Source organism: Grus americana, chromosome 1 (assembly GCF_028858705.1).
Source record: "Grus americana isolate bGruAme1 chromosome 1, bGruAme1.mat, whole genome shotgun sequence".
Lineage (NCBI taxonomy): Eukaryota > Metazoa > Chordata > Aves > Gruiformes > Gruidae > Grus > Grus americana.
The window spans coordinates 65,510,057-65,523,302 of NC_072852.1; the positions used below are offsets into that span (position 1 = coordinate 65,510,057).

The 13,246-nt window shown below is 43.8% G+C and overlaps 1 protein-coding gene across 8 annotated transcripts in view; it reads left to right on the forward strand.

Annotated features, from left to right (window-relative positions):
- The window catches only part of DGKI (diacylglycerol kinase iota), a 230,807-nt gene that overhangs the window by 205,870 nt on the left and 11,691 nt on the right, over positions 1–13,246 (forward strand). For 7 of the 8 annotated variants that reach the window (XM_054808326.1, XM_054808350.1, XM_054808335.1 and 4 more), the window contains 4 exons: positions 1,286–1,323; positions 2,862–2,982; positions 10,419–10,455; positions 12,334–12,433. In XM_054808326.1, coding sequence (XP_054664301.1) covers positions 1,286–1,323; positions 2,862–2,982; positions 10,419–10,455; positions 12,334–12,433 — 296 coding nt within the window. Of the gene's footprint in view, positions 1–1,285; positions 1,324–2,861; positions 2,985–10,418; positions 10,456–12,333; positions 12,434–13,246 lie in introns of those variants that run through there. The other variant, XM_054808374.1, reaches the window with a different exon arrangement.

Below are 13,246 nucleotides of genomic sequence, written 5' to 3' on the forward strand. Positions count from 1 at the left end.
AACCCCAGGTGTTTTCAAAGACAGGGACGTTTGTTGAGTCGTCTTTGCATGCCGCTCCTCTTAACAGTGTTTAGCTTGGGTGTGTTGTCATTTCTGAAACCGTAACAAGCTCCTGGTGGAATTCACACTGTGCAGTTTCCTGTGTGTTATTTTTCAGAGGCAAGGCTATACTATGGTTTTCTTTCCCTCTTGTTCCTCCCTATGTGAGCTTTTGGCATCTTTATCAAGGATGGCACTTGAGCAAATGCTTAACTTGATTGCACTGCCTAGACTCGAAGATAGAAATGGGCTTAGGCACTCTTGAAAAAGTACGAACTGAGGCAGATGTTTAATGCTTTCTAAGATGAAAACCACGTAAGTACTTTCTCAGAAAGATTATTCATAATTGTTTTTTACTATATATCATGATAGGGTGGAGGAGGAAAAGAGGAGGAAATAGCCGCATAGCAGTGGATTTGTAATAACTTCTCATGTTTGTGATTATTGCCACCATGGTGTTTTTAGCTGAATGCAGCCTATACAGAGGGCAATACGGTCCCAGGCTTTTGCCTTCCTTCTTCTTTTCAATGGGCACAGGGTAGACAGTAGTGGATAGTGAGCAGCTCCTGGCTCTGTGCACACCTGTGTTCTGCCTTGCTGTAAGCCTTTGTTCACTTTGCCTGTCTTTGTGTCTCTTTCCTTCTGTGTCTGTTTAAATTACAAAGGCTAAAAAGGTGGGGACTGGCTCCTGCTCTGTGTTTGACCCTGCCTGCCAAACCTGGGAACTTGCTGCCCACTGGCATGTCAAAATACTTTGTAATACAAGTAATTATTAAGAAATTTCTATTTTGCTAGCTAATCATGTGCAACTTGAGACTCTCAATGTATTTGACACTAACTGACCACTCCATCATCAGTATGAATAAAGTCTGAGAGGTCTGAGGATGCTTTTAGGTTCTCTGTGTTTGACATTGACGTCTTCAGTGACGGCTCAGGTGCCAGAGACTTGGGCCCACCCTGTGGACACTGTTGAAAGGTCCCTGAAGTGTCTCAAGGCAAAAACTCAGACAGACCCAGGGCAGCATCGGAAATGCTGGCTTGATGTCCCTAGAGCTTTCGTGCAACATGGACAGTCTTCCACCTGCCTGACAGTGCAGGGTTTGCATTGGTTTTGATAGTATATGAGAATGCAAGTGGATTGAGGCATTGGTCTTAACTTGCACATACTGTGAGCTGTGTTTGCAGCTGTGAGGCTATACGCATAGTGCTTTCTGCCTAACATTAGTTTTCTGTTTGTTTTTTGCAGCACTTTTACAGGCAGTCATAGCTGGTGATCTGCTGAAGGTAAGTACAGAGCACTGAGTGTCCACTTTTTCACAGCTTTCTGCAGGTCTGATATACTGTAAATTTTATCACACCTCTGCTCAAAACATAAATAGACTGCTGTAGGGACTGCTGGCAAGTGCCATTTTACAGCCTTTCCAGGAAACCCTGAGTATTAGGGGAACACATCAGTCAGGTGAGATATGAAATTCAAGTGAATAGGACCTGGTGTTAAAACAGCACCTTTCAGCCCAGGATTCATAGCGCACTGCACAGAGCAATGTGTCAGTTACTAACAGGAAAATTACTATACTGGCAAATGCAACACTGAACAGCAGCGTAGTTCTGACACAGTCTTACGCAGTAAAGGATATTTTACAGCACTGAGGTTGGTGGCCAAGCCCCTAGAGTTGCTAGAGACTTCTTATTTTCTACCTAGGCAACCACCAGACCAGGTAGTACAAACCTCAGCTTGTTGTTTTATCGTCTGATGGATGTCTCAAAACATGTAGTGTCTTGGTATTGTTAGTTACTGAGAGGAAAAGGCACCCATGCAAAAAAATGTTTTGTGCCCAAAGTCTGAAGCTCCATGTCTGACAGTTATTCAGGCTACGTTTTTCAGTAGCCAAGTCAGGATTTGAAAGCATGCCCTCGAATTTGGATGAGTACTGTGATTAATGATTGCAATTTTATCTGCGAGAAGCCAGCTTGGAGCCATTTGTAAAAATGACAGTACTGTTAGGCCAGCTCTTTGCCTGCAGATGCCCCTTCTAAACCTCCACCCTTGCGCTTGTGGCTGCAGCATCTAGGGAGCAGTTATTCAACCAGCAGTCATAAAAATTTTGTCTCCTTTCTGCTTCTTGAAAACTTTTTGCCTGTTTAGTCTGACAGGGAAACTTCTTGCCCTTCTTCAGATGTACTGCATCATAAATGATGCCTCACTGTCACAATCCTCTCTCTCTTTTCTGCAGTGATCTGTACTGCAAACCCCCCAGAGTTTGCAGCATTTCTGAGACCTGGCCAGCTGCACTTTTCTGCCTGTTCTTACCCCATGTAGTGCTTTCCCCTCCACCATCCCCAGGTAGGGGGCAGAGAGTAGGAAGGGAGATCTGGGACAGCTGAAGCCCACCTCCCTGTGGATTTTTGAGTGGAGTTACCTGACTTAGTCAGAAAGTGTGTGTCTCATGTGCTGAGGAAAAATTGGAATTTTCAGTAGAGAAGCAAGAATTTTCTATCAAATACATATATTTTAAAATATCCCAACAGTTTCACCAGAAGTGGTTTGCAAGCATTGCTAGCAAGCAGTAATTCGTTGCCAGTAGAGTAGCAATGTCTCATTGTTTAGGAAATACAACTGTTCTTCTTAACCCATATAATTGCCGATACTTCTAGTTTCAGCTATTTTTTCATTGGGGCCTAAAAGATGGCTTTAAAGTAATATTTTATTTCATTTTATTCCAATTTTGTACTGACCTCCTATGAAGATTAGTAAATAATTTGCTTGCGTATTTGTTTTTCTGCTCTTCCCATCTTATCTCTCTGTGTGCTTTTTTTTCCAGTTCATAGAATGCTGTAAAAAAGGAGCCAATTTGTTAATGCAAGGACCGGATCACTGCTCCTTGTTGCACCATGCTGCCAAGACTGGGCATGGCGAGATTGTGAAATACATCCTGGAGCATGGTGAGTCACAGTGGGCAAAGCCACAGACAGCTGTACTTCAGCCAAGCGTCAGTCAGGTAAAACCATGCCATGCGGCTGGAAGTGCCCTTGCTCATCTGTGGTCATCCTCAGCAGAATGTCCACCTGCAGCATGTGTGAGCAGGAGGCTAGGAATACAGTAGCAATGACAGCGATAGCTCCAGATAAAGGGAAGTATGGAAACAAAAATAAAGATGGCTTTTGAGAAGGATGGGTGTTTTCACAGTTGCATCAGTTGGGGCACTGTGAAGAGGCAGCGTGATGCTCTAGTTGGAACCTCTGGTATAGGCATCCTCTGAACGAATTTGTTTTTCAATTAGAGCATACGTTGTAGAAAGCATCTAATCTCCATTAAAATGTTTACAGCAATGGAGAACCCATCCAACCATTGGTGGTATTTCAGTATCTAATAACACACTGGTTAGGAATCTGTGCATTTATTTCTAGACTGGATTTGCCTAGCTTCCCTTCCAACCTTCCAGTATTATGTCTCTGTTAGATCTAAGACCATACAATAACAACAATTTATGATGTCCATTTTATATTTATATTTATAGGCTGTAATCATGCCATTTCCCTTTTTTCTTTTCAACTCTTTTTATCTTTTTCAGTAATGTGATTGCAGGCATGCTTACGCAGGCTATGCAGCAATTTCTGTGTCTATGTACGTTTGAGGCAGTCACATTTAGGAGTTTCTGTCTGTTGAACTACCGTAATCTTGTTCACTGGCTGCTGGAGTGTGGTACAGTAATATTGTCACTGCTCTGCGTGCAGAGCTAAAGCCCTAGTGATCAGCCTCCTGCACTGTAGGAAAAGTTTTCTAGTCCTTTAAACGTTCTTGTAACTCTTTTCTGATCCCTCTTCAAAATATCAATGGCTATTTTGACTTCTGGATATCAAAATCAGCTATATTATTTCAGCAGTAGTATTAGGACTAAGCACAGAGGCTGACTCTGGCAATTGAAATAAATGTCAGCTAATGCTCAAAAGTTACTGCGGAAATTGTACAGAGAGAAGAAGAAAGCACAACTCAGGAAAGGAAGAGGCAATAATCCATCTGTTAACATTTGTGTTAACTGGAGTGGGATTTAGCTCAAGCTTGACTCCTAAGTTTAGGTGTTTACATATAAGTGTCATGTAATTTATGGGTCTAAGTTTCTGTACTGTCAACAGACTCAATCCATGACTGAATTCATTTGCTCCTGTATGACAGAGATACTAGAGACCTGTCCTCTTTCGGTGGCAGATGCAAGTGAGGAGGGCATCTTTAATAGCAGCAGACTTCTAGCATGACTAGCTCAAAGGAAACCCTAGTCAAAGTGGTCAGTGCAGCCCAGCGAGCAATTCAGCTGACAGTTACCTGTGTGCTTCATTCATTTAGCTACACATAACTATCTAATGTAATTTACCCTTGGATATCCAGGACATCTGCATGGGTCTACCAGATAACATATGAGGCCTGTAGGAGACCCATACTGGACTGGCAGCTGGAGCCCAAGCAAGCATCCCTGCCATTCCAAATGCATCCTAAGGCCTGCCTGTAGTCATATCAAATGGCACAAAACATCTGTGTGTGGGTAGCTGAACTGTGCCCCAGGTACCTGACTGAGGGGGTCTGAACTGCTCCTTTAGTCTTTCATGTATAGATACCTACATACGGGTAGCTAAGTGCAGTTGGCCTTATATCCAAGTGTTGGCTAGTTTTCTCCCCAGTTGTAAAAAGTCTTACCAGTGCTAACTCTACCTCCTATTTAAGTTCTCTGGATTATCTATCTCGTTAGTCACAGTGCATATACATGCCTCTGAATTCCGTAGGCAGGCATAATTTCACTTAATTTTCTTATTGCCTCTGGTCTCACCTCACAGTGCACATGACCTGTGCCAATTCACTGTCATGGCTGCCTCTCCAGGATTATTCTTGGGCACATATAGCTTAACTTACTCACAGTCTGACCCAGTTACCATTCCTTTGGTGAAGGTTTAAAATGAGATCATTTAAGCTGGTAAGGATGTGAGCAGGGAATCCATGGGAATTTTTGAAGTGAATGGAGAAATGTGAGGGATTACGGACTGTTAGACAAAGACAAACCAGAAGGTTGAGCAAATGTCAGCTCAGTTCCTCTCTCTCCTCTTTATCCCCAAGGATGGCAGGAAGCTTTTGCAGCTTTCCAGACATATGTCCTCTGGGCTTCTCCAAATGCATTGTTTGTTTAACATTCTCTGGGGATCAGAGAGTGCATGGGACAATGCTCTAATAGAGGCCTCCTCTCTTCTCCCACCAAGCAATTAATGAAACTCATTTCTACCCCGGGCACTTCTCAGTCACAAACGAGCTCTCTTGCTGAATCATCATCATCATAATGTCCTTGTTTTTCTGTTGCGTTCTCTGGCATCTGGCATCTTCTCAACATTAATTAGTGTATAAGACCCAATCCAATGCTACTAATATCTGAGGCTTTCCCTCTACCTAGCTTCTCATTTCTGCTGATATCCACCCTGGATAAAAATGGGTCTTACTCCTGTTCTGGCAATTACCTCTGCCCAGCCATACTTCCTCTGCAGTTTTTCTGCCTCCCATACTTGGCTGGAGACAGTTAACATTAATAAGAGTTCCACTGCAAAATACCCTCCAGCACACAGTCCAGAAAACCCATTATTAATCACACAGGGAAAATCTTCTGAATATCTTTAAAAACCAACAACAACCAACCAAGACAAAACCCACCATTCCAGGAATTTTAACTGCCTAGTATGAAACCAGTGGGGTGAATCGAACGCAATACAGGAGTGAGGAATCCCTCCCTGCCCATAGCACTGGGATTATGAAGGAGGGAAAAATTTGTAGTGATGCTGTGACTGTCCTTTGTGGAGACGGCTTTACGCTTTCTGCAAACATGCAGGGGACATTAAAGCAAGAGGTTATTCTGTGATCTTGATCAGAATGATTTCAGATGTTAAGGGGAGGAAAATGATGCTTCCTAAAGTAGAAAAAGCAGAGATGAGTCACACAAGGAGACTGCTGTGCAGTGGTGCCAGAGACTTAGCAGTGGACTAGCACAAGCCTGGAATAGCAGCTGAAGCACCAATGTAGTGGGTGTGAGGACAACAGCTGCTTACTGCTGCAGGAACAGTTGTGTTGGCTGCTGTTCCTGCAAAACAGTTTCTTTCTATCCCCTGTGCAGGAAGGGCAGATACACAGACCTATCTGTTGTTCAAGACTGCCTTTGTAAACCAGCGGTCTTTTGCTTGTAGTAGGAGGGTCACCTTTTAAGATCTGTCTGTAGCTGGGCTAAGGGAACACTTAGCTTGAAACTGAGGGCCAAACTCAGTAGGTATCAGAACCACATCTGCTTATTGCTGCAGTCAGCAACTGTCTCACACCCTAATGCATACACATTAGAGAAGAGTTAACTGTTTACGTGCTTAACACAAACAGAATTAAGGAAGTCTTAAGAAGCTCCATTACAAAAAGGACCTCCTAAATCATCATCTGTATTTGGAATCAAACTTGGCTTGCAGTCTTTATCAGGCAGTTCTGAACTATTTATAATTTATAACCATTATACAAGACATTCCAAGGTTTGCCTTCTCCTCATCTCCTCCTCTTCTCTAGAGACTCAAAAGACAAACAAGAATTCAGTAGTTCATTTAGAGTATTTTAATTTTAAACAGAAGAGAGGAAAGGTGTTTACAGTTGCCTTAGGAGTTTGTGGTGGGAACTTCTGATGGAACAGTCAGTAGAGCATCCCATCCTGAACATTTCTGTGACCTCAAACCTCAATGCCCTTGGTCCATAATATAGCATCCTCTGGTAAAAAAGATGATGCTTTCATTACTCTTAGCACTGCAAAGTAAAGAGTGAAGATCTATCAATGGATTTGGATTTGCATCCTGACCAGACTTTTGTGAGGGGTGAGCAGAAAACAGCTCAGTTTTCTTAGAAGGCACAAGGTATAAAATAATCTATTTTAATTAGCAGCTTTACCAAATTTTAGGTCAATGTTGTTGAGAGACAGTTACGATGGAAGGCATGCTCTCATAATGTGACTGCCCTCTATTTTACAGTGGAAATTCTCAGCTAAAAGACACTAGCAGTAAAAAACAGACACTGTTAATCTTCACATCAGGTAAAAATGAGGAATGTGGAGTTGGGGGAAGGCTTGAAATAGTTCTGACTTTGCAGATTACTATTATTTTAAAAATATTCCCTCTTCGAAGGTAAGGAACCAAGTACAATTTTGTCCCCCAGATAACAATCTCAATCAAGTTATCAAACAAAGAGGGTTTTGACAGATAAACACCCAGAATTTCTGATAATGTCTGATATTACTGCTTAAAGCAATGCCGTCCTTCCCCAGTTCTGTGAAGGACTGGCAGGACAAGGGACCGGCAGGGGTTAATGGCTGTGGGTCTCCTGTGGGTAGCTGTAACCACGTCCATTGGAGAGGGCAGGGTGTGCTGCGGGCCTGGAGGCCATTTGGACTGCATGGTGCTGTATATTTTGGAAATACCTCTGAAATATGGTCATTTAGTCTCTCTTTTATGTTGTAGTGAGCTCAGCTAAAGGGCAGCTGCTTGTGAGCGTCTCCTTCCCTTCCCTCCCCTCCTCCCATCCCCAGCTCAGGCTGCTTTGCCTCCTGAGAAACTGGAGAGAGGCTTTGGTGGAGTGAAAGGGCGCAGAAGGAGAGAAGGAAAAAAGTTAATAATTCTACACAGACAGTCTATCGGAGATGTTAAGGAAAGAGAGGGATCTCAGCTGGGCTTCCCCTCGGTGCGTCATGCTTTTCAGCTCCTTTCATGCGAACTTCTTCCCCCCTCCCGCCCCCGGTCCCCATCCTGCCATTCTTTAGCCCCCAAGTCTCTCTCTCTCTTTCTCTCTCCTTTTTTTTTTCCTCCCTCCACCTCTCCACACATTTCTATCTTTTGTTTTTATTTCCCCCCCTGCTGTTTTCCTTGATAGAAATCTCACTCATGCATTTCCCTTCCGGATTTCTATTGGGTTATTTTGTCCTCTCTCTCTCTGCGCCTTGGTCCCCTTTTCTTTCTCTGCCTCTTGTCCCAGAGTAAAACAGCCGCCTCCCCGCTGGGCCAGGATGACAGTGCCGTTAGCTTTCCCAGTGCCAGCCCTTCCCACATCTGTGCAGCTTTTGTCCCGGGGCAGAGGGGGATTTGGAATGGTCGGTTGGCAGCGCCAGGGAGACTGATGTAAAAATGAGGTCCAAAAAAGAGGGGAAAGGGAATTAGGAGGAGGGCGTGAGATGGTTTAAGAGAAGCACAAGTGAAAATAAAATAAAGAAGTAAAGGGTGCAGCTCAGGCTGTGTGTGAGTTGGGACATTCCAGCTTCAGAGATAGGCCAGAAAGAATGAAACAAATGAATCCTGGTACCGTGTTGTGCTGCTAATCCATTAACCCCAGTATCTGGCCCTTACGTATGACTGGAACGGAGTCGGGGCAGTCCCATGAAATGCTTTATTTGGGACAGTATCCAGGGGAGCACCCTTTGCACACAGGCAGGATGTACCTGGCACTTCCTGAGGTCTGTACTCGCAGGCTGCCTGCTCAGTCATCAGGGCTCAGCTCCTCTGTCCTAGCCTAGCTGTTTCTTCCTGCTCCAGACCAGTTTTCCTTCACCCTAGGCTTCCCATCTCTCCAGACCTGCTCTGCCCCAACTTCTTCCTCTCAGGTCATATTCTTCTAACTTCTCTCCATCCTTCCTCCTAATGTTTTAACACCTTTTTCTGCTTACCAGGGCAAGTACTTCTATGTCCAATGCAGCCAGCCCTGTTCTACCTTTGCATCACAACCTTCCTTGTCCCATCCATAGTTTACTTGGCAGTGTCTTTTCTAACACACTGCAGGCCATTCCTGGTTACTATCGCTGGGATGTGGCATTGCAGCAAGCCATAGGGAATTGCCTCTATTTTTGAGAGAACATGATTTTCTCCTGGGAGATGTAAAGGAGTCTTTTTCTTCATCTGTTTTCCTTTTCTTTTTAGTTTCTCAGGCATTATCTTCCTTTCCTCTTAACAAGGGGCCCTGCTTAGCCCCCTGTATCCTTCTTCATGCTTATGGGAGCTCAGGGGCTTTGAGTGTTTCTTCTTTTTGATAGGGAGGAGTGAACACGCGACTGCCAAGTGCGGAGATGAGGATGCGTGGCGGCAGAGTCAGGGTGCTGTGCATTAAAAATTGACAGTGGCTAATGAGTTTGGAGAATTGCCATGATAGGTATGCAATGCTGTGTGCACTGGGGACTAAGCATGCTACTTTTTTGACCACCCCTTTCTCATGATGACAGAAGTGAAGGAGCTACCTGCAGCTCCAGGAGCTGAGGCAGCCAGCTGTCCCTGATGATACTGCATGCGTATGTTGTAAAAGCAGTGAGGGACATACAGGCTGCTCTCATCCATTCTGACACACACTCAGAGTGAAAGAAGTGTAGAGAGGTTGTGTGTAGGCCTTTGTAAGCAAGTAGTGTGAAATTCCTCAGTTTCAGGTGAGATTTGCTGTAAGCTCTCGAGGACTCTTGAATTTCAAAGTCAAAGTGGGCTGAAGAGAAATATTCATGCACAGGAAGGAAAATTCCTGTAAAGTTTCACTGTTCCCCTTGCTAACTGCCCCATACCATCTGGCAGTATGCTCCAGAGCAGTGGAGAGAAGAATAATAAGCCAGACTGCAAAGGGAAAAGTTTTTCTCGTTTGAAATGCTACCCAGATCCTAGCCTTTCCATATCACTGTAATTCAGTGATGGAATTTGCTGCTATAAACATCTGCCTGTAGAGAATATCAAGGACAAAAGAACATTAGCATAAATGCATTATTTAGTCCCACTTAACAAAAATCTTTTCTTTTTTTCTTAATCTTACTCTCCTGATCATTGCTAACCAGTAGAGTACAGGATTTGCATATCAATATAAAGACTGCTGGGAATATTCCACCCTGATCTACATTCTGTATAACGCTATTAAATGGAGTAGCACAGAGATGTCATTCAGGACGGAATTTGGCTAATTTCAACTTCCTAATGACATTTTCCCTCTAGTACTAACAATAGATTTTAACTTGCAATATATCAGGGTTTCCAGTATATCAGCATTTTCAATGCACTGTACGTATGTGAACCACTTAATTGAGCAAGGTGAAGAGTGAGAAAATAAACTCCATGAATATTCATTCCCAGTATAATTTAGAGGCAGCTACTCTCTGGTGCTGACACTCCAGCAGTGACTGTGCATTCAGAATTTTGCTAGTGCAAAGGCTTGCACAAGCAAATATTACCTTGAAGTTTGGTGTATTTGTGCAAATTGAGCTTTCAGTTGGCCTCTCTTACATATTTGCACCAGGAATCTTCTCTTCGTAGTCGTACTCTTCTAGTCATGCAGACAAATGCTATATGACATACCTGCCTGTCTTTTGCAGGTCCATCTGAATTACTGGACATGACAGACAGTGAAACGTAAGTACAATCTACTCTGCCCTTCACATCACATACATTACCCTAGCAGACTTCTCTTGTTTTTTTCAAGGGCAAACTTTCAGATAAAAAAAAGCTGGTAAAGTGGCACATCTCTTCAAAAACAAACAGGCAAACAAAAGTCCCCCTAAACCCAAACAGCAACCACCTCATATGTGGCTTTCTGAACTAAAACAAATATTTCTTGAACTCCAAAAAAGACTTCCTCTCTGTTGCTTCCCACACTTCCTTAATCTTTCTAGAGGAATACAAATCCTGCAAGGTGCTTTGATGTTTCCAGAATCCAGTTATTGAGGAAGCAACATGAAAAGTAAATTCCAGAAATCAGGAAATTACTTTTCTTGCTGTACACCTTTTCTTCAGTCCCTTCTTGATTCATCCAGAGTGCTCTGCCTTAACTGTGCCAAGTGGCCACAACCTGTACAGTTGAAGATTTATCTCAAGTAGTTAGAACCTCGATTACCTCTGTTATTATAAAAAAAAAGACTTTACTTTCTAGTTACCAACTGCTCTACGTCTTGTTATATAATCAAGGTGTCACAAAGAGTATATAAGGAGAACATGAATAATCCTGGGAAGTACATGGAATATATAGGAAGCAAAAGTAGCCTTTCTCGTAGGGGTTAAACCTACCATTCCTCATCCCACAGTGCCCTCCTCTGTGAACGGAGAATGACAGAAGGGTTCTGCACAAGGTACATGTGTGCAGTCCAGGGGTGATGGAGTCTGGATGGACTGCCTGTTTCTCCTCATCCAGTAGCACAGCACAGCCACCGAAATAAAGTGCAAGTGAACATGGCTATGAGGGCTTCCCTTTACAAAGGTCCCTCTGCCGCTACCTCTTGAAAAGGGAAGGTTCAAGCCGTAACTGGCAGCATGAATTTGTCTTTTGATCCTCAGGAGAAAAGCAGATGGTATCCCATTCTGAATGTGGTTCCCATGCAGTAGAGGCAGATTCATTACAAGGTTGTCTGTTAATATTTCAACTTGCCCTGTCGTGGACTGAGGCTGAAATTCCTTTATGCACTCTCACTTTCTGGGTAGGTGGGTGCAATATTTGTCCTACTACACATATTTCTTGTCATTTGTTATTTTGGAGGTTATGTAGTGGCCCTACTTGCTGGACACTAGTATTAAGGACAGCTCTTCAACCCACTCAAAGCATACTTTCCTCCTCTTTGTAGGCAAATCTAGATAGATTTCTTTAACCTCGGTACTACAGTCAGTCTCAGAATCCTATCACACATAGCCCTAGTCTGAGTGAGGAGCTTTGCAATAAATTTGCTCCCACTACATAGCCTTCTCTTTTAAAAAGCATGTGTTCAAGCTTCCCCAGTAGCTCACTAGTCCAGTGGTGGAAAACAAAACCACAGCTCTTGCTCTCATACATCCAAGAGAGCACAGTATCAGAACCAGGGCAGCAAGTGCACCAGTCGGCTTTGATGGGCAGGATTTTTCTAGGATGCATCCAAGAATGAGGTTGAGGAAAGAAATTGCAGGAAGAAAAAACCACTGTTGCTGTGTTGCCTACTGTGAAATAAGAAGGTGGCTAGTTTGCAGCAGTTAGCAGAACTGGTGATTGGATGGGGAAGTGACATTCGGTGCTTTGAATACATAAAACCTGTTCATGTTTCTTTCCCATCCCTCAGAAATTCTTCGTCTGCTATTTGTGCATTGCAGGCTTTCCTACTGAGTCAAAGGATGTAGATGCAGGGAGAGAGTGCACAAGTCTACTTCTGCCAGCAAGAGGCAACCTTGCAGAAATACAGCATCCTTCTCTGTCTGTCCTCTGCACCTCATACTTCGTAAATGTACATTGGTGTGATGTGTCTTACTGCTGGTTTCTGTACTTTGGTCTAGGGGTGAGACAGCATTACATAAGGCAGCCTGCCAGCGCCATCGTGCTGTCTGCCAGCTCCTGGTGGATGCGGGAGCCTCTCTGAGAAAGACGGACTCCAAGGTAATCCAGCCCCGTCAACCAGTTATAAAATGCTGCAGCCAAGCAAGACCGATCAGCATCCGTCCCCGCTGTGTGCATGATTGAGGTTTCTTCTTGTGTGCCAAGAGCAGCTCTTTTTAAACAAGCTATTTTTATTTAGAAAACTGTATTGATTTAAACAAGTACAAGAAACTTCAGTTCAGTCCCCAGCGTGGGTCATCTTCACGATGGTGAGCTTGGCCTCAAACTATTTGGTGTGTTGGGTGTGAATGAGGCATTGCCATGGCACAGCATCCTCCTCCTCCTGTGTGGTCAAAAGAGAGGCCTGTGGGCAAGGACCACCTGGGGGAGCCTTGGTTTGTGATTGCATAGCATCTGTGAGGCTTCATTATTGTGGCTGCCTTGCTTTGTGAGGATGGCTAACCATTTTCTTTTGCCCTCGCTTGCCCCTGTGCTCACTGATGAGACACTAACCACAACCCTCTCTTGGTGTACGCTTGGCTGAGAAAGTTTTCTAGGCAAAATTAAAGCCCAGGAATATTCTGTCAATACAACAATCTGATCACTTGGGAACCAGGTCCAGAAGATGCCCCTCTGGCATTTCTGAACATAAGCAACCTGCGGTCAGCAGCTGAGAGGTGGTTGGATCTCTGGGTTCCAGAGTCAGAAGCACCTTTGCTGCAGCAAGACAAAAACAATTCCTATCATGTTATGCTGTATGGGGTAGCCTATAAGGGGGAGAGAGAGCATCTCTTTTTCAGATGAGATACTGTACATTGCAAAAGGTAATTTCTGCAACAGCTGAAATCCCAACAAGTGGCTTCTTGTTAATCT